This window comes from Prionailurus viverrinus, chromosome F2, assembly GCF_022837055.1.
Source record: "Prionailurus viverrinus isolate Anna chromosome F2, UM_Priviv_1.0, whole genome shotgun sequence".
In the NCBI taxonomy this organism is placed as follows: domain Eukaryota; kingdom Metazoa; phylum Chordata; class Mammalia; order Carnivora; family Felidae; genus Prionailurus; species Prionailurus viverrinus.
This window is the reverse complement of record NC_062578.1, coordinates 76,063,860-76,084,125: the sequence shown is the minus strand read 5'-3', so window position 1 is coordinate 76,084,125 and position 20,266 is coordinate 76,063,860. Positions and strand designations below refer to the sequence as shown.

At 51.8% G+C, this 20,266-nt stretch overlaps 1 protein-coding gene across 6 annotated transcripts in view; it reads left to right on the top strand.

The window, feature by feature from the left end:
- The window catches only part of ZFAT (zinc finger and AT-hook domain containing), a 286,570-nt gene that overhangs the window by 155,904 nt on the left and 110,400 nt on the right, over positions 1 to 20,266 (top strand). For 5 of the 6 annotated variants that reach the window (XM_047841895.1, XM_047841893.1, XM_047841894.1 and 2 more), the window contains 4 exons: positions 8,033 to 8,221; positions 9,799 to 9,949; positions 16,075 to 17,540; positions 18,333 to 18,565. In XM_047841895.1, the coding sequence (XP_047697851.1) occupies positions 8,033 to 8,221; positions 9,799 to 9,949; positions 16,075 to 17,540; positions 18,333 to 18,565 (2,039 nt within the window). Of the gene's footprint in view, positions 1 to 6,248; positions 6,312 to 8,032; positions 8,222 to 9,798; positions 9,950 to 16,074; positions 17,541 to 18,332; positions 18,566 to 20,266 lie in introns of those variants that run through there. The other variant, XM_047841897.1, reaches the window with a different exon arrangement.

Genomic DNA, 20,266 nt, shown 5'->3' with positions numbered 1-20,266 from the left:
GCTGGCAGCTGGGCTTCCCTGAGTGTCTCTGTCTCAGAAGAGCCACTGTTAGTGCCTCGTTTGCCGTCAGAGACTTCAGTCTGTCTCAGTGCAGGGGAGACAGACCTTTACCTGCGCGAGCAGTGCTGAAACTCTTGCCTTCCTTGCTTACCAAGAATGGCCTTTTCCCAACGAGGAGCTTGGCTGCAGAGCGGAGGAGCTGGGCATGCCCCCCACGAGCTGGGATGGGATCTTCGATGCCGGGCCCCGGGTGCAGAGGCTGGCCCGGCAGCCTGTTGTGCTAGGGTCTCCAGCTGTGCGGCTGAATGCGCCGTGTGCCTTAGTGTGGCCGGCAGATTGGCAGGGGGCGTGGGAAGTGATGGGGAGCACAAGGCCTCTGAACCGCTGATGGGGACTCGACCGAGGGCACACTGAGCAAGTGCCAGCCTTTACTTCCCCCCTTAGCCTTCCACACAGATGGGCCAGGCCCCCATTAGAGGGAAATGGGCTGGGGGGAAAGAGGTTGTTTAAGGGCGGTGTTCGGGTGCCGTGGTCCGTGAGCGCCTATAAGCCAAGCACTTTCTCCAAGGAGAGAGCAGAGAGAGGGCCAGGCCTGTGTGTCCTTCACGGCCATCTGAAGACAACATTGGCCACTGTGGGGCCCGGCTGTTTGGTTGGTTTCTGTCCATGTGCTCTATCAGGGGCAGGAGAGGGCAGGGAGAAGGCCTCACTCTGTTGCAGACAGACTCAGGGATGATAATGGGTTTGCCTCCTAATGGGGGAGGGTCTCTTGGTCCTGTCACCTCTCCCCCTCACTGAGCCTTGTCTTTTTTATTTTTTAATTCTTTTTATTTATTTATTTATTTTTTTATTTTTTTTAATTTTTGAGACAGAGAGAGACAGAGCATGAGCAGGGGAGGGACAGAGAGAGAAGGAGACACAGAATCCAAAGCAGGCTCCAGGCTCTTAGCTGTCAGCACAGAGCCCGATGCGGGGCTCGAACTCACGGACTGCGAGATCATGACCTGAGCTGAAGTCGGACGCTCAGCCGACTGAGCCAGCCAGGCGCCCCGAGCCTTGTCTTTATGATGGGCTTAGGGACCCAGCAGCTTCATGAGGGGCCGAGGACCAAAGACGGTGATGACAGTGTAGCATGCTGAGGGCGGGGGCGCTGGTCAGTGTTGGCTCACCTGTCGAGTGGGTGAGCCTCGGAGCTCTCTGCGGGTAGGAACGGGCCTGGTTCTTCTCGGGTCCCCGGAGCCTGGCACAGGGCCAGGCCCCCAAGGGGCCCTCTGTTGTTCTCTGCTTAACAAATGGCCGACTCTGCTGCCTTGTGAAGCGTGAGGCCCTGCCCTCTCTCTACTTTATCGAGTCCCTGCAGCGTGTCAGGCACTGATAGGCTTCCTGCACAATGGGCTAAATCCTGCCGTGCTCATTGTGCTTAGATCCCTGGGGAGGGGTGGGCAGACAAGCAAATAAATGAGCCGTGTCACAGTGACCGTCCTCACTGGTAGGAAATGGTTGTGTGAGTGGTGTTTGTTAGATCAGAACTAGCTCACTAGACTCCACGCTGTGGACCTGCCCAGCTCCCGCGTGCCTGATTGCCTTCTAGCTTACTCTGTGATATACCTATTTGTCAAGTCTTCAATATCCTGAGTGTCCCCACTAGCCGTAAACTCCAGGAGGCAGGGGTCTTTCTCTGTTCCGTACACACAGTGTCCCAAATGCCTAGGACAGCGCGCGGCTCTCCATAATTATCCGTGGAGTGAACTGTTGGCTCGTAAAGAACAAATACATTCTGTAGTCCTTTGATAATTCCAAGGAACTACTTATTTCTTTTGCGCATAAATGATGTTTTGTTTAAGAAGCACAGACACGGAGAAAATCTGGAAACAGGAGGAGAACGAGAAGAAGTCAGCTTCCAAAGAGAATGTTTTATTAAGTGGTAGAAAATTATTGTTGAACTTGCTATTAGAGATAGAAATTCTGTTTTCAGAAGAGCAGTGTTTGACATGAATACTTAACCAGAGTGAGGAGAGGGTAACTAGGAAGCAGGCAGAGAAACTGAAGAGACAGGCTTTGAAGTCAGGCCAAGGTTGACTTGACCCTCCCAAGTCCACAGCCAGGTGGAGTCCTGAAAATAAAAGTGAACGTGTCCATGGAGCCTGGTGGTTTAATTTGCCTCGGCTTCCAGACATGCTGGGTCTGGAGCGAGTGTCTCCAAGCTTGTGCCTGAAGGAAGGACGGTGCTGGGAGACTGGGTGGCGAATGTGGGCTGAGAGCCGGGACTTCTCAGGGAAGTTTCCTCGTGAGGTCTTGGAGCTCTCTCCTCTCTCGACTCCCAGAGGACCCGTGATGTCGGCCGTAGGGCCCGCCTATGATTTTACCGCCAGAGACTGGGAACCAGGACCCCCCCCCCCCCCGCCCCCGCCATGCTGCACAAATGCTACACGTCACATCCAGAAACAACAGGAGACTGGATGGAGGGAGACTTGAGAAGCAGGCGGCAGGGGAGGAAGTGGGGAGACCCTCAGACGTGCCTAGTGCCACTTTCCGCAGATAAAAGGTGAGCACCTACTGTGTGCCAGAGCTGTGGCTGGGAATGAAAACTAGGTGGTAGTGCCGGCCATGATAGAGCCGGGCTGGGGGCTGAAAGACGCATGGCTTCCGGGGACGCCACAGACAACCCAGGATTTCTCCGTGTAGACATCTGTGTTCGTAGCCCGGAATCTCTGGGTAGCGTCCAGGGTTGTGGCCTGTGTCTGCCGGTCTTTATTCAGCCTACCGGCTTGCCCCTCTCATGCATGGTGTTTTACCTGGAGTTATTTGCTCCTCCCTGAATGCACATGCTGCTTTTTCTGTGGGAGCCTTGTTCTTTCCATAGTGCTCCAGTGCCCAAGGGATCATGTCACATCATCCCCAAGAATCATTCCCAAGGCTGCTGAGGACAGTGCTCACCGTGTGGTGCCCGAGTCCATGGGAAAAGAGTCTTTGGAAGCTCTCAAGAATGGAATGTAGTTGAATGGGCTGTGGTTCCATGTTGGGTGAGGCCACAGAGAATTGATAAAGGATGTGCATTTGGGGATGTCTTCAATGGGGAGTATCTTAGCATCTGTTCCCCCAGATGCAGCCTTGGCTGTGGACAGTTTATGGGATGGTGATCCCAGGCAGCAGAAGTGAGGGAGTGGGGAGGTGCCATAGGGACGGAAGAGAGCCAAGGGTTTGTTGTTGGGCTCACTCCTTCAGTCAGTGAAACCTCGGCTCTTCCAGAATCTTGAAGCTTCACATGGCGTCCAGAATTGTCCACCCAAGTCAGGAGCCCAGAGTGGTCACGTGTTGGCTCCCATCCCTCATTGGTTGAGGGTTGCCCTCCGCCATATTGAACCGTCTTCACTTCTGGGCTGCAGGGGCTCAGCTAGGACGCCTAAAGGACACCTGTGCAGCAGAGGTGGGAGGCTGGAAGACCAGGTGAGTGTGAGCTGCCCTCTGTAGCTGCTGCCAGGGTCAGGTGTGGGCCAAGGGGACACAGCGAGAGCCCCACTGGCATTTCAGTCAGGGAACCAGAACTCGCCCAGAGCACAAACTGGTCTCTGGCGTCCGTCCAAGAGGGAGGAGGGTGCGTAGTGTTCCGTCCCCCACTGTCTTACTCATATTTTTCTTTCGCTGCCCCATGTTGCTCATTCCTCCACCCCCTTTTCTCCCTGGCGCCTCCTTTCCACAGCCATGCTCCTCAAGGAAAGGCTCTATCTCCCTGGGAGGGGCTTCGAGTTTAGAGATGCAAACGTTGCCTAGTCTGATTTCCCAGGTGTTGCAGACTCTTCCCCACAGTGTGACAAATGGTATCTGAAGCTTCCTTGAAAACCGTCATCGGAAATGCATCACCAAAAACCACCCTTTCCTTGTTGGACAGCTCTGACTGCTGGAAATTTCTCTCTTCTGCTGAAATCTGTTGCTGACTTGTACCCACTGGTTCTCGCCTGGCTTTTTGGAGCACAGCAGTGCAGGTCTCCTTTGTCCCCTGGGGTAGGCCCTTTCTCTGCTACAGGCCTACGTCAGGCTCATAAAATAAGGAGGCATGGACCCATCCTGCAGGAGAGTCGCAGCACAGTGAGGCATCTGAATAGAAAATCGCAAAGCAGTGTGGGAAGTCCAGCCATTGCTGTAGTGGTATGTTGGTTATGTGTGTGCGTGTGTGTGCCTTTCAGTTTGCCATTCGGACAAGCAGAGGATGTGGCGTGGGGGTGTTGTGTGTTACCTGTGTGCAAGGTACAGAGGGGTATTTGGTCAACTTGTCACCCAGTATTGTAGCCCAAAGGGGTGAGCAGTAAGTACTCGTGTGGGGGTGTATTTGAGTCATGGCCTTGAGGGTTCAGGGGTCGCGGGAGAGAAGATTCATGGCAGATCTTGGAGTGCTTTATCTAGTACTTTCTCCTAGTGCAGACGGGAGGGAAACCACGGAAGGGTTTGAAGGGGGGGTCAGTGACAGGGACAGATGTGGATTTTGAAGCGATTCACTCTGGGATCAGGAAGGAGAATGGTTTGGAGGTGTGTCAGTCAAGATGACTTTTAGCAGAGGCACCAACTGAAGACGTGTTTGAGGATGAGGACGGCTGTTCATTGGGGTAAAGAGGCATCTGGGGACCAGTGGTTCCAGGGCGGGCTCAGCTGCCATCACAGTCTCAGGGGCCGTGTTTCCCTTTGATATCCTCGAGGCATCGACCCGTCTTTCGCTTGCTCTCCTGTAGTTCCTGGGTGTTTACCTCTTTTCCAAGCAGTGCACACGGCAATGCCTGGCCGAAGAAGAGGGACGTTTCTTTCTTCTTAGGGAAGAAAGCTGCTCCCAGAAGCCCCCTGGCAGCCTCTCCCCCAGACCCCCTTCACCACACTGAGGTCCTGTAGCCCCAGCGGCCGGGTGGCTGTCCCCGGAGCGGGAGGGGCACTGCCCTTGAGGCAGGCACGGGCACCGGGGGTGGGTCTGGTGGCCAGAGCGAGGGCACTGATGGGGGAGGTGAAATTCTTACCCTCTCCCCTCCTCCCCCTGGGCCAACCCAGCCTCTTCCAGATCCTTATGTGCTCCGTCCACCATCCTCATGGTGCTCAGCTCTGCAGTGCGTTCCAACGTAGGATGCCGACAGCAGAGTCAGGATCTAGCTCATCCGGGGCACAGCCAGGAGCTCCCTTCTGCTTGTGCGGGCCCACGCTGTGTGCGTACTTTTGGTTTTTTAAGTTGATTCGTGCTGTTAACCCGGGTTCTGCTTATGGCAGGCTCAAATTCACAGGGTGCTGCTCTTGTTGTCGTCGTATGTGAACATATCTCTTCCTGCTGTGCCGCTCATGAATTGAATTGTGTCCCTTGGTGAGTCTGTTTATAAAGTGAAGCATGATTTTAAATGCAAACAGCCCCTCGGTAAATCGTTCTTGCCTCTTCATAGCATCCAGTATATTCTCCTGTTGCTTATGCACACGTGCCACCCACGTGACTGTGACGCAGGCAACTTTAGGCTCTTTGAAATGTTTTTAATACAGCCACTAAAAAATGATCTAAAAACATGCCCGTCAGGCCTGATGCAGGTCAGACGTCACAGGATGTAAGCACTGGCAGTGACTTCGCAGGTCACTCGTTTTGCCCTGTTTCTTCTGCTCCTCAGGGGTCGTCATGCTCTTCAAGGGGTGGACCTGTATGATGGTCCTTGACTTCTCCCCTTTGGCCTTGGAGAGTAATGCACAGTCTGTGTGATTCACGATCTCATCTGCTGGTTTTTCTCTTCGCTTCAATGTTAACAGGCTTGGTACCGACACTAATTACGTGACTAAGGACCTGCTCCGGTCCATTAAATTCCCTAAGACTGCCTCCACCAGGTTGAAACATGTTCCAAGTACTCGGTCTGTGGGGACAAATGTTAAGTGTTTGTCTTGATCAGTCTGCCCTATTAGCCACGTTTTTTTTCCTGGCGTCATCTTGGGAGCGCTTTCCTCCCCCCAGCAGCCTTCCCCAAGAGTTTGTGTCTCCGCATTGTATCTTGTCCCGTTGGTTGCTACATTTATGTGCGGGCTGGCTGTTGGCCGACCTGCATCATGGGAAGCAGGGACGTACGGAGCTGCCTCAGGCCGTCTCCCCTTTGGTTTCTCCCGTTTTCTCCAGCTTCTGCCTTATCACTGCACGGTTCCGACCTCACCTGCGTGATGCCCCATGCCAGCGCTTTCCGGGGCCCTACTGTCCGTCCGCCTGTGCGTCTGTCCTGCAGCCATGCACCCGCCCCGCGTGCGTCTCTGCCAAAGGGCTGTGTTCCTTCCACTTGTCATGACGTCCCGAAGAAGGGATTCTCGGGCAGGTTCGTTCAGGTCTGTGTGTGATTCCAAGACCGAAAACTCTTCCCCTTCCCTCCTGTATCTCCTCTGGAATCCGGAACCGCATGCATTCCAGCGATCACGCGTCCTTTTATTCCTCACTTTGGTGTTGAAGTCTTTCTTCCCCCTCAGGCTACTGCCAAGTGTCGCCGTGCGATGTCGGCCGCCGTTCCTTCTGTGGCTGCCGTCTCCGTTCTTCAGTGGGTTTAAGTGTCCTTTGAACCCACCCAGTTCACCCTCCCCAGTGGCGGCAGATGTTTAAAGCACAGATACGGGTTAGCCCTCCTCCCACATAAACTGTGGCTCACCGTTGCCTTCCTCGGTGGCAGGGGGGTGCTGTGGGTGAAATGTGGCCGCAAACGTGTTTCTCTTGGCTCTCCCATTGTCTTAAGATCTTTTAGATTAGGGCCGACCTTGAAGCATCTAAAGATTTCATGTAAAAAATTGGAATTCCCGGTCTCTTTCTGAACAGCCCAAAGATTTGATGACCTTGTCCTAAGACCTGACAGGGTGGCCCCAGCCGCAGCTGGGGCCTGTGCTCCGTCACCCGAGTCCTGCTTGGCGGCTTCCCTTGACCACACCGCTAGACTGGCATCCGTGGGCACTGGAGTTTCCTGCGCTGCTCTCCCTGAAGGAGGGTCCCAGACCTCTCGGGGGCCTTCGGGCCCTCTGGAACCTAACTTTCACTCCCTCCACTGGTTTTATTTCCACCTCCCTGCTTCTCCATTGAGCTATAGCCACACAGCACGCACACTAAGCTAATGGTTTCCTGCTTGTCTTTGCTGTCTTTTGTTACAATGAGATGTTGCCATTTTTTTTTAAATTTTTTTTAACATTTATTTATTTTTGAGACAGAGAGAGACAGAGCATGAACAGGGGAGGGTCAGAAAAAGAGGGAGACACAGAATCCGAAACAGGCTTCAGGCTCCAAGCTGTCAGCACAGAGCCCGACGCGGGGCTCGAACCCACGGACCGTGAGACCATGACCCGAGCCGAAGTCGGACGCCTAACCGACTGAGCCACCCAGGCGCCCCATGGGATGTCGCCATTTTTATTACCATACCCACTCCTTTGTTTCACACCCTTTTTGCGTGACCTGTTCCCCAGCGTTCCCATCACTTCACAGACGCTTGTGTTTACAGTTAACGGAAGGGTTGGTTCCCCAGAAAGCCTTTCCTGACTTCTCGAGTGGATCCTACCATCCCTTCTCATTTCACTTGGCGCGCGGCTGACTGCCCCCCTCCCGCACCCCCGGCCCCCACCAGACTGCAGGGCATTTGAGGGCAGGGTCTGGGTCTGTGGCTTGCTGGTCTTCGTATCCCCCACGGACGGTACCTAGTAATTGTAGCTTGAATGATTTCTTCCTGGGCTATAAATCTTGGGAGACTCTATCTTCCTTAATGACTCTGAAGTCTGGTAGGCGTCATGCAAACAAGGTGAGGGGTCATGCCCGCTTTATCAACACTGTATCCCCAGTGCCTCGATGGTGGCCTGTGGCCTCAGTGCCGAATTTACTGAGTCAGGTGAGAGACTGAAGACTCAAAGACGATGTGTTGGAGAGGCCTGCGTAGCAGTGAGGACCCAAGTGTATAGATCACACACATATATTTCTTTTACTGTCGCATAAAAAGGTTATGTGCGCGCTCCAATTCTATCACTGATATAAAAGGGTATTTTATACATCTCGGTATTATTTGACCTTCAGGTGATGAATCTGACCTTGAACTGGAAAGGAAGTATAAGGAGGATGATCGAGAAAAGACTCCAAGGAGGCCGCGGACACAGAGGACGGAGAAAGTCCAGAAGATCTCCTCGGGAAAGGAGGCCGGGCAGGTTTCCGGAGTGAAGAAGCCCATCATAAGTGTGGTTTTAACGGCGCACGAAGCTATTCCAGGTGAGCACAGCAAGCGGGACGGGGCCAGAGAGGAATGCTGTGCTGAGTCCATACTGGGCAGTCTCACTGCTTGGACCCCGTGGTCCCGGGCAGGGGCTGCTGCTGTCGCTGCCGCAGACACGGTCAGAGGAGCAGCGGCCACGGAGCGTGTCTTTCCTTTGCTCCCCTGGCCCAGTCCCTGTCCTGGGTGTGCCCCCCCCCCCCCCCCCTGCTCACTGTGTTGAGCGGTGCGTCCCCCGTGTGAGACAGACCTCCCGAGACCAGAGGGACGCAGCCCGCTCCCGGGAACCCATGTTCTCCGGTTCCCTCCGCCTAACTTCTGTCCTGCATTTTAGTGTCTCCATCAAATGTTTTATAATGCTGGAGATTTCTGTCTGCATTTCCTTTCACATAAAGCAGCCTGTGGAGATATTACAGTACCTTTTTTTAAAAAAGGCCTCTTTCAGGAAGGGATACTTCAGACAAAAAGCAGTATGATGTGATAGTAGGTTCTAAAGTATAATAATGGTTTTTTCCCTATCCATTTCGGGGGCTAGTTGTCAAATGTATTTTAAAATCGAGTGTAGGATTTTAAGAGCAGCTGCAGCCATTTAAACAGTCCTTTCCAGTGGAAATAGTAACTCCTTATTTAAGGTGAAAAGGCCAGATAAGTGCCTCTTTACACTTCGATGCGGAGTACGATGATCATTAGGAAATAAAAACACTGGGTGAGAGGAACCTTCTGGAAGCTCACCTCATCTGCGCCAGCCTGCTTCAGAGCAGTGTCAGTCTGGGAAGAGAAACCTCGGAGAGGGGTGGCTCCTGTTCTCAGCCGTCTCTAGACGAAGTTCCCACAGTAACGTCTTTAAAATTGGCGGCAGGCTTTCAAGATTTCTGCAAGGGGGGTAGAAGTGTGATGGATGTTTGCTGTTCTAGATCCAGGGATGGATTGGAGCCTTTTCTTCACTGCACTGGATACGTGCGTGTGCGTGCGTCCACATACGTGTGACGTGTCCACTGCTGTGCAAGGTCTTTGATCATTTCGCGTCACGGAATTGCACGAGCAGAGGGACCCTTGAGGTTTTCCACTCCAGACCCGTCATTTGCTAGGGTGGAAACGGAGGCTGATGGTAAGGTCATGCCACGTTTGGGACTGGACCCTTGGCAGCTCGGATTCCTGTTCACGGCCGATGCCACTGCTCCATACTGTCTTGGTGCGGTTTTACGCTTATTTGCCTTTATACGGGATTTACCTTATTTACTTTATACAGGACCGCTTACAGGTGGTCCCGTATAAAACCCGATAGGTAAACACATACGTATGTATGTCCCCGTCTTACATGTTTTTGTCTTTTTCATAGATCACAGGGAATTACCTCAGAAAGGTGTTCTGGTAGATTATTAGGAAACTTGCCCTTCCCACCCAACACACACACGCACACACACACGTTAAACGTGTGAACTGCAGGAAAACCAGTACCTGGTAAGGGTGCTGTATACAGTGAGGAAACACTTCTGGGGCTCCACTCCCGTAAGGGGTGGGATCCGGGACCTCCGCGGTGCCCCTTCAATGTGTGGTGCCTTGTGCTTCATGTCAGGTGCCACCAAGATCGTTCCAGTGGAGGCCGGGCCCCCGGAGACGGGCACTGCAAACCCCGAGGCCACCCCGGCCGACCTGGTGCCTCGGAGAGGGTACCAGGAGTACGCCATCCAGCAGACGCCGTACGAGCAGCCCATGAAGTCCAGCAGGTAAAGTGTGTGTCCCGTGTGACCTCAGCCAGAGCTGGATTCTGGTGATGGCTGTGGGGGCTAGAGGACCAGCATGTTAGCGTCCCAGGACTGTGCTTGCAGACTGGGTTGTAGAGGACATGGGTTCCTTGACGTAACCCAGGAGTTGGACTCTCCGTTACGGTGCCTGTGTGTTGACTGAGCCCGGGTTGCTTCTGGGAAATGCGTGGCACATCCACTTGCTCTAGGACCTGAGCACCGACTGGCTTAATGAAGGGGGAGCAGTTTACTTACGTCAGACGTATGTTTGACCTTAATAAAAAGAGGTGTAAGTAAGGCCTTACTTAGTACGTTTGCTGATTTTTATTTATTTATTAAAAAAAATTTTTTTTAAGGTTTTTATTTATTTTGAAAGTGAGAGAGAACATGTGCGCACATGTGCACAGGTCGGGGGGAGGGGCAGAGACTCCCAAGCATGCTCTGCACTCATGTGGGGCTTGAACTCACGAACCGTGAGATCATGACCTGAGCTGAAATCAAGAGTCAGGCAATGGACTGAGCCACCGAGGCGCCCCACGTTTGCTGATTTTTAAAGTTGCACATATTATAATGAAAAAAAAAAAATCTTTATTCCCTCCCCATTTTCAAAAGTAACACTTGTTGGGGCGCCTGGGTGGCTCAGTTGGTTAAGTGTCCGACTTTGGCCCAGGTCCTGATCTCACGGTTTGTGAGTTAGAGCCCCGTGTCGAGCTCTGTGCTGACAGCTCAGAGCCTGGAGCCTGCCTTGGATTCTGGGTCTCCCTCTCTCTCTGCCCCTCCCCGTGCTCACACTCTGTCTCTCTCTCAAAAATAAACATTAAAAATTTTTTTTTAATTAAAAAAAAGTAACACTTGTTATTTTCTTGTGGAAAGTTCCTTCACCCTGGATGATGTAGTTAATCAAAGTAACCCATCGTTCTTCTTCTAGAGGCAACTACTGTTGCCACTGTAATTTTTTCATGATATACTAAAACATAGTGCTTTAATTATGTTACTTTTTTCTAATACAAAATACCAAGTGCATTGTTATCAACTTTTTTTTTTTTAAAACTTAACCACACCTTAGGGACACCTGGGTGGCTCAGTTTGTTAAATGTCTGACTTTGGCTCAGGTCATGATCTCGTGGTCCGTGAGTTCGAGCCCCGCGTCGGGCTCTGTGCTGACAGCTCAGAGCCTGGAGGCTGCTTCTGATTCTGTGTCTCCCTCTCTCTCTGCCCCTCCCCCACTCACACTTTGTCTTTCTGTCCCAAAAATAAACATTAAAAAAAAAAAGCACAAAACTTACCACACCTTAAAAAATGTTTTTGATACATAGTTTTAAAAAAGTATCTGCTGTTGAATAGGGTGCACTGTAGTTTGTGTAGCCAGGTTTTGCTTGATGGGCAATGCTGTGCTCAAGGGTCTCGGACCTTCGTCTTTCGGTTCTTCTTCACGACTTCCTGTGGGGTGAATTGCTAGCATTGAAATTGCTGTCTCAAATAGTAGAGAACTTATAACTGTAACCAACATTGAAAACCGTCCTCCACACACATTGGGTCAGTTGACAACCCTTAGTGAATGCCCAGGTGCCTTTTCTATACCCTCCCCAGGGTCTCGGTCTCACCACCTGTGATAGGTACCTGCTGGGGTGGGGGTGGGGGGTTAGCAAACTGCACCTGAGCTCTGCAAGCATTTTTCCAGCCGAGACGAAAGACAAAGAAAATGCCAGTTGCCAGTGGGTTTCCTCTGTTTCTAGAAGAGGGGAAATGAGGCGTTCTTGAAGAGAGCATCGCTTTTAGTGCCAAACAGACCTGGGCTGGCTCTAGACTTTTCTTCCACGGGTCAGCTCGACAGATTAAACGCCCGTTATGTGCCAGGCACTGGGGATGAGAGAGAACAGGACAGACGCCCTGTTGCGTGGAGGAAGCCTTTGCTCTGTTGTATTTGACTCAAGTGGATGTGCCTCTGAGCCTCTGTTATTCCAGCCGTAAGATCGTCTAGTACAATCTGACTTAGTTTAGTGGTGAGAATAAATGATAAACCATATGAACATGGTGTCATGTGGGATGCTTCATTGATTCGTAGCCTCATTCCTCTGTGCTTGCAGCTGTGGGCAACTGAATTTATTGATGAAGTTGTAAAAATACTCATTCCTTTGGCAAAACTGTCATGGAATTAAGTTTGAAGAACATTCTGGTGTCAACTTAAGTTGATTTGTAGACCCTAGCTAATTATTTTCACGCTCTTTCAAAATCTGCTGGGGAGGGGTTCAGCTAACTGGTCATCTAGTTAGCCAGCAAATCTATGCAATATTTAATCAACAGGTTTTGGCTGTATTTCAGCTGTCATGCATTCTAGTAGTGTAGCACAAATTACAAAATTGTTATGAAAGAGGCTTTTTTTTTTTTTTTTGGCATGATGATGTTGCTTTGTAAAATATAGACACAAACTTCTAGGTTACACCAAGAGATCAGTTAGGTTTTCACACAAATATGACACTGGTGCTTGCTGTAGAAAATTTTTGAAGTCCAGAAAACTGTAAGAAAAAACATCATTTGTAATCACACTACTGTACTATAACCACTGTTTATATATATATACATATATATATATGTATGTAGATACATAGATATGTATATACATATATATATGTATACATATATATGTATATAGATACATAGATAAGTATCTATATAGATACATATATACACATATATATACATGTATATATTTTTTTTAATGTTTATTTTTGAGAGAGAGAGAGACAGCACGACTGGGGAGGGACAGAGAGAAAGGAAGACACAGAATCTGAAGCAGGCTCCAGGCTGAGCTGTCAGCAAGGAACCCGACGCAGGGCTCAAACTCACAAACTGTGAGATCGTGACCTGGACTGAAGTCGGCTGCTTAACCGACTGAGCCACCCAGGCGCCCCACCACTGTTAATATTTTTAATGTGTTTCCTTCCAGCCTTTTTTTGGGCCCGTATGTTTTATAAAATGGAGTTTATATTTCATATGCAATTTTATATCTGGCTTTGAGACCTACTCACTGTACTTATTACTTTCCTCCGTTACTCACGTTATTCACAAATTATTTTGTGGTGACGGCGCTATAACGTCATGAGGATGTTCTGTAATCTCCTCAGCTCTTCACATCAAAGCGAATAAGACCTGGTAAAATGGTCCATCTGATTGTATCCTGTAAGACCTCACAGATGTTAGAAGAACTTGGCTACAGGGCCTTCCATGGCTGCCTCTTCTCTAGACTTGTCCTCTCGTGTGCTCCCTGTGGCCTCTGGGCCCCAGCAGGTGTTCCAGCCATCTGGGCCCTTTGTACTTCCTTGACCTCTCCTTGCAAATGCCTCTTCCTCATTTCGGATGCCTCCCCTTTCCCTGGTTTGGTTATCCTGTTCCCCCCTCAGCTCTCTGCTCAAGTGCCCAGTGCTCGGGACAGCCTGCCTGGAGTGGGCCCTGATCTGGGCTCATGGAGCATCCTGCCTTTTCCCATCACACCAGGGAGCCGTAGTCTTTATCTGCTCCTTTTCATGGTTGCTAGTCTGGCCTGTCACCTCCTCCACAAAGTGAGCTGCAGGAGAGAATGAGTTGTGTTTGTTTTTGTCCCTCTTGTGTCCCCAGTGCCTGGAATACTTGTTTTGAATGAATGAATGAATGAATGAATGAATGGATGAATGAAAAAAACAGATGTGCTAAGAAACTAGTTCCCTATGTTGGGACCTTCAAGCAGCTTTTCACTGTGAGCACCTTTGTTCGAGTACCTTTTGTATTCTTTCCTTTAATTGATTCCCAGAAGTGAATAACTTTCTAAAATGCACTGGTAAGAGTTTTTCTCTCCCAGCACGGGGAACATTTGGAGTGAAGTAATTTAAAAACAGTCATATGGACACTGCGGCCCTGTGTGTCAGTTCACAGTCCTAGTGAGTAAGGCTTGCGCTTGAGAGTCTGACGTAGGCTCCTTGGAATCTTCATCAGATTCATTCCCCTTGGCAGGAAACAGGGCACGGAGGGCTTTATCAGGTTTCTGTGTAATAATACAAAAAAAAAAAAAAGAGCCAAAGATTCTCCTAAGACCATTTAGATCTTGCATTAGAGGAGAAAGTACTGTGATTTGTTTATTTAATTAACGTTTTGAATCTTGGGTTTCTTTCTCCAGTGTTCTTGATACCAATAAAATCTATCACCTTCTGGATTTCTTTGTCATTTGAGAAAGATCCAAATTAGTTTCCTGACATTAGCCTTGGGTTTAGCATGCAGGCAGAGTGCTAACTTTCACATTTGAATATTTTAATTACATTATGTGAATTGTACCCTCTGGTGTTTATGAACTACAATCGATTTAAATATTTTTAATTTAAAGACAAGGCAACCTATGTTGATCAAGCATAGTTGAATGGGTAGTTCCATATATACAGACTTTGCAGTTCCTGTGGATACAGCTTAATGGGCTCTGGTCAAGAGCATTGAGTGAGATTATCAGTGTTTCTGAGGACCTTCATGGACAACCTCGACATACTGTCCAGCAGGAGTATAGGTAGAGAGGAGAGGAGGCCTCACCTGCCTGTGTGTCATCTGTCAATTCCTGTCCCTGGTGCATACTATAGTACTTTAGTGGCCATCATTCACTGACTTCAGAAACAAGGCAGGGCTATTCCAACGGCACTGGAAGTCCCGTACAGGGGACTTTCTCTGTGTATACAATTACTTTGGGGAGGGGGACTGGTGTATGTGGTGTTTGCTGGCATTATAGAGGAGGAGGAGGAGGAACACGCAGGCTCTAGAGGCAGACAGTCTGCTTGGGGTCAAATCCTGGTGTCACCGCTTACTAACTGTATGATCTTGGGCACAGACTCAGTTTTGTCATCTGCAAAATGGGTGTAACAAGGCTAGAAATAAATATAGTTAGTGTAGGGTTGGGCAGTTCACACATCCTTAGTGATTATTAATAGCTGTTATTACCATCTCATACACATGGCCATATTGAAAGAGAAAGGATCCATGAGGCAGACCATGCTTTTATTCTCCGTCACACACACAAAATCTGACACAGCGCTTGAAACACACTGGCAGGTATTCATAAATGACAAGCATTAATAAATTATTCATGAGGTTAATAAACGGCAGTTGAACAGCAGCCCTCTTTTCCCCGTCTCAGCTCTAAATTAGCCGTCGTAAAGGAGGAGGGCGATGGAGACTGGAGCGTCATCTCTGTTACTGATGGAGTTGCGGGGGGCACGGCGTGGTGCTCATCAGCACGGGGCTTCCCGTTCCTGGGCACCTGCCTCACCTGCAGTCCTTGACCGCTGCTGGCCAGACCCACGCATGCCCACCTAGCTGAGTACTCACTGTACCACTTGCTGTTCACGGGCAGACCGTCCTTGCCAGAAGGGGAAAGTTGGAGCTCAGCTCATGAGGTCCAGGTGACCAGTCAGATAGGCCCGTTCACTTGCCCTGGGAGGACATAGGGACGCGAGTCTTTTCACTGACGGGTGGCAGCAAGGGATGACCTGGTTGAATGAACAAGCAAGTCTGGCTTGTTGAAGCTGGTGGACAAACCCAAGCAGATTGTATCTGGTCTCACGGAGCCGACGGAGCTCGTTCCGTTAATGACGGGTCATGTAGCCAGAAGACGTACAGGTCAGCTTTGGAGCACAGCTGGTTGTTGTGTACGTTGTGAGTGACACATCCCTCTTCCCTCTTTCTCCTCTTGCCTCCCTCTTCTCGTTCTGCAAGCCTCAACTCAGACATCTCCTGTTTAGCAAGTTTCCCAACTACCTGAATCCAGGTTAGATGTCTCTTTCTCTCTCCTCCCCCCTCCCCCCCCCCCACCCCGGCACCCCGCACATGTTCCCATGGACACTTGCCCCACTGTCGTGCAAGCATGTGCTCACCTGTCTCCCCTCCCCCAGACCGTGAGCTCCAGTCTCTGTACGCGCCTGGTCCATACTCGGCCCTCCGGTCGGTCCCGCTTGTTGCCGAATGAATGCCTCCGTCCAGCCTCAGGGCCGTTTGGGTCACTTTGAGCCTTTGTCCTTCGGTTCCCAAGAAGGAGTTCACGGTCCTTAGGGAGGTGCGGCGTCTCCAAGGGTAACGGTGCTGTCGTCTGTTTCCAGGCTAGGGCCCACCCAGCTCAAGATCTTCACCTGCGAGTACTGCAACAAGGTGTTCAAGTTCAAGCACTCGCTGCAGGCGCACCTGAGGATCCACACCAACGAGAAGCCGTACAAGTGCCCCCAGTGCAGCTACGCCAGCGCCATCAAGGCCAACCTGAACGTGCACCTGCGCAAGCACACGGGCGAGAAGTTCGCCTGCGACTACTGTGCCTTCACCTGCCTGAGCAAAGGGCACCTGAAGGTGCACGTGGAGCGCGTGCACAAGAAGGTCAAGCAGCACTGCCGCTTCTGCAAGAAGAAGTACTCCGACGTCAAGAACCTCATCAAGCACGTCCGGCACGCGCACGACCCGCAGGACCGGAAGGTGCAGGAGGCCCTGGACGAGCTCTGCCTGCTCACCAGGGAGGGCAAGCGGCAGCTGCTGTACGACTGCCACATCTGCGAGCGCAAGTTCAAGAACGAGCTGGACCGCGACCGCCACATGCTGGTGCACGGGGACAAGTGGCCCTTCGCCTGCGAGCTGTGCGGCCACGGGGCCACCAAGTACCAGGCGCTGGAGCTGCACGTGCGGAAGCACCCGTTTGTGTACGTGTGCGCGCTGTGCCTCAAGAAGTTCGTCAGCTCCATCCGGCTGCGCTCGCACATCAGGGAGGCGCACGGCGCGGCGCAGGAGGGCGGGCTCTTCACCAGCTCCATCAACCAGAGCTTTTGCCTCCTGGAGCCGGGCGGGGACATCCAGCAGGAAGCGCTGGGGGGCCAGCCGCAGCTGGCGGAGGAGGAGTTCGTGTTCCCGGGCGTGAATGCGCCCAAGGGGGCGGCCCGCCCCGCAGACGCTGGGCCCGAGGAGGGGGCCGAGGAGGGGGCCGGGAAGGAGCCGGAGGCCGCCGCGCAGGAGCCCGCCCCGCCCGCGCACTTGGCCGTCCCCCAGGCCCAGGGGGCCGCCCTGCCACCCTGTGGGCTGGAAGCCGCCGCCGACGCCTCGGACCTTCCTTCGCAGGCGGTGGTCTCCGCGGAGTTTTTACTGAAAAATGATCCCTCCTCTGCTGAGGCTCGCACCGCCCCCGAGGAGACCTTGGACGCCCGGCGCGGAGCCTCCTCCCAGACTCAGGGTGAAGAAGTCCCATCACTGCCATCCAAGGCCGGAAGTGCGGGAGCGAACCTGGACGCGCGGGGGGCCGAGAGCCCCCCAGAGGCAGGGCAGAAAATGGCTGCCCTCCCGTCCGAGGGACCGGATCCTAGTAGGTGTCTCAGGTCAAACCCAGGCGAGGCCTCGGACCTTCCTCCGGTAGCAGGTGGAGGGGACGTGGCCCCGCCCCAGCCTGACTCTTGCAGTCCGGCCTCCGAGCACCGGGCCGGCATCAGTGCGTTCATGAAGATCCTGGACGGCTTACAGAAGAGACGGATGAACACCGGCTTGTGCGAGAGGATCCGGAAGGTGTACGGGGACCTGGAGTGTGAATACTGCGGTAAGGAGGGCGGCACTGGGCGAGCAGCTGGCTGAGCGCTCGTTCGCTACAGCCCCGCCCGTCCCCAGCCTGCTTTGGGTCACCTCGTGTTTGGCTTGAGCTCGTGTCTCTTTGCAAAGAACCACTCGTCAACGAGCTGTCCTTCATCATTTGTAGACAGTAGGAGGCGGCCACCTGTGTCACAGTTTAGCATATGGCGTATTTGTGGAGGTGGCCAGGATGGCGGGGCAGGTAGCCACGCTAGCTGGGGCAGGCACGCGCAGTGGTCTCTCTCACGGCTGCTGCTGGAACTTGAACCAAGAAGAATGGTTCTTTTGGCACGTGACAAGTTCAAAGTGTAGCTTGAGTCGTGGCCCTGTTCTTCCTGCAGCTCCTTGTAGAGAGTCCCGATTGGAGCCCTCGCAGCTCTCCGTGCAGGCACGGCCCCTGAGGCTCCCCGAGAGCTGGCAGTGCGGGTGGTGGGAGAGCCCAGCTCTGGCCCAGGTGTCGGCAGGGGTCAGAGACTCTGATTTAGGCGAGTGCACAGTCAGCATCTGGTGCCGTAATTGGTCCTCAAGAAACATTTGTTTCTTCCTGTCCTAGCTCTGATGTCCCGCAAACAGCGTAGCACCCTTAAAGTTTACAGCCTCCCGCCTCTAAAAAGCAATTTCCAGGCAGAAGTGAGGAAAGCGTGAAGGGTGACCCGGACAGGCCGGAGAGGGAGACAAATATAGTAGTAAAAAAATAATAATGAGAAAATCAAATTCAGTCTGAAAGAAACTTCCTTGTTCTCACGTGACGATATTTTTTTAGGCAAACTTTTTTGGTACCAAGTGCACTTTGACATGCACGTGCGCACCCACACCCGGGAGCACCTGTATCACTGCTCCCAGTGCCATTATTCCTCCATCACCAAAAACTGCCTTAAACGCCACGTTATTCAGAAACACAGTAACGTCCTGCTGAAGTGTCCCACCGATGGCTGCAACTACTCAACTCCAGATAAATACAAGCTGCAGGCACATCTTAAAGTTCACACGGAACTGGTAAGTAGTAAGCCCGGGCAGCAGCTTGTCTGCCCCCGCTGCCCCCTGCTTTCTAACCTTTGTGCGCATGGGAAGGTGCCCCGCTTCCCCGTGAGCCCTGCACGCGAGCGTCCTTCCCAGGAGGCTTCGCCCCGGGACCCCCTTCGCAGGCAGAGTCTCAGATACGTTGCAAAATGATGAGGCGGAACAGATTTGCTTTCTGGGCCCACTGTTCAGCATCAGAGAAAATCTCCAGAAGGAAGAGCTACAGCGTGGAACTAAAGCAAGGCTTTCTTCTTTTTTTTTTTTTTTTTTTAATTTTTTTTTTCAACGTTTATTTATTTTTGGGACAGAGAGAGACAGAGCATGAACAGGGGAGGGGCAGAGAGAGAGGGAGACACAGAATCGGAAACAGGCTCCAGGCTCCGAGCCATCAGCCCAGAGCCCGACGCGGGGCTCGAACTCACGGACCGCGAGATCGTGACCTGGCTGAAGTCGGACGCTTAACCGACTGCGCCACCCAGGCGCCCCAAGCAAGGCTTTCTTAAGTGACATCGTAAAGAATCATCAGCAACAGAAGTGGCAGTAGGAAGGGCTGCCCCTGGCCGTTGAGAGGTTACATGCCGTGGTGCCTGTGGGGCGGGGGGCAGTGTCTGGTTCACGGGGAGAGCGCAGTAAATGTCGATGACGCTGGTGTCCTCTTGTGTTACTTGTTGTCGACTCTCTGTGAGGGATTGTCTGTGAAGCGCTCTTATTTAAAAACAGAAAGGCGATCATTTAAGCCAAGATGCTGTCCAGATTCATAATGGTGAAGTGTGTTTAATTCTTCGGTGGAAAGTGACGTAACACAATGAATGACTGTTTAGTTTTGCAAATTCTCATGTAACTCAAGGGGCTGACACCCGAGTGTGGTTTGATCTTGTTCACGTGATAAAGGAGGCACAGCTGGCCTCAGGCGTGGTTCCGCGTTAATGGCTTTCCTTTTTATATCATGGACGGCTTGGCTCAGAAGGAGGCTTCAGAAGCTGGGCCTGCTTCCACTCTGTTCGGGCACAAAGATCTCCCATGCTGTAGCAGTTGGTCACTAAGGGTGAAGTCAGGGTGCTGTAGGTATAGTGGGTGGGTCAGAGCCCATGCTTTAGGGTTAGATGCCTGGCTTCCGACACTGTCTCCAGCACTCACACTGGCTGTGGGTATTGGGACAAGTCACTTGTCCTTTCTGAGATTTGGTAGCCTTTCTGTATAAAATACCTGTGAAAAAGTATATGTCCATTTAAAAAATAATTTTTTTAACGTTTATCCATTTTTGAGAGACAGAGAGGGACAGAGTGCGAGGTGGGGAGGGGCAGAGAGAGAGAGAGAGAGAGAGAGAGAGAGAGAGACAGAATCCGAAGCAGGCTCCAGGCTCCGAGCTGTCAGCACAGAGCCCGATGCGGGGCTTGAACTCATGAACCGCGAGATCGTGACCTGAGCTGAAGTTGGATGCTTAACTGACTGAGCCACCCGGGCGCCCCAGTGTATGTCCATTTTATACACACACACGCACATGCGTGCATACACGTACGTGCACAGACTGCACGTGTTAAACTCGCACACGTATACGTGTGTGTATTACACACGCCTGCAAATGCAGAGCACAGATGTACGCACGTGTTTGTGTATGTATATAGATCTCCTAGGGTTACTGGGAGGATAACGTGGAAAGTTCTGGAGCAAGAACCT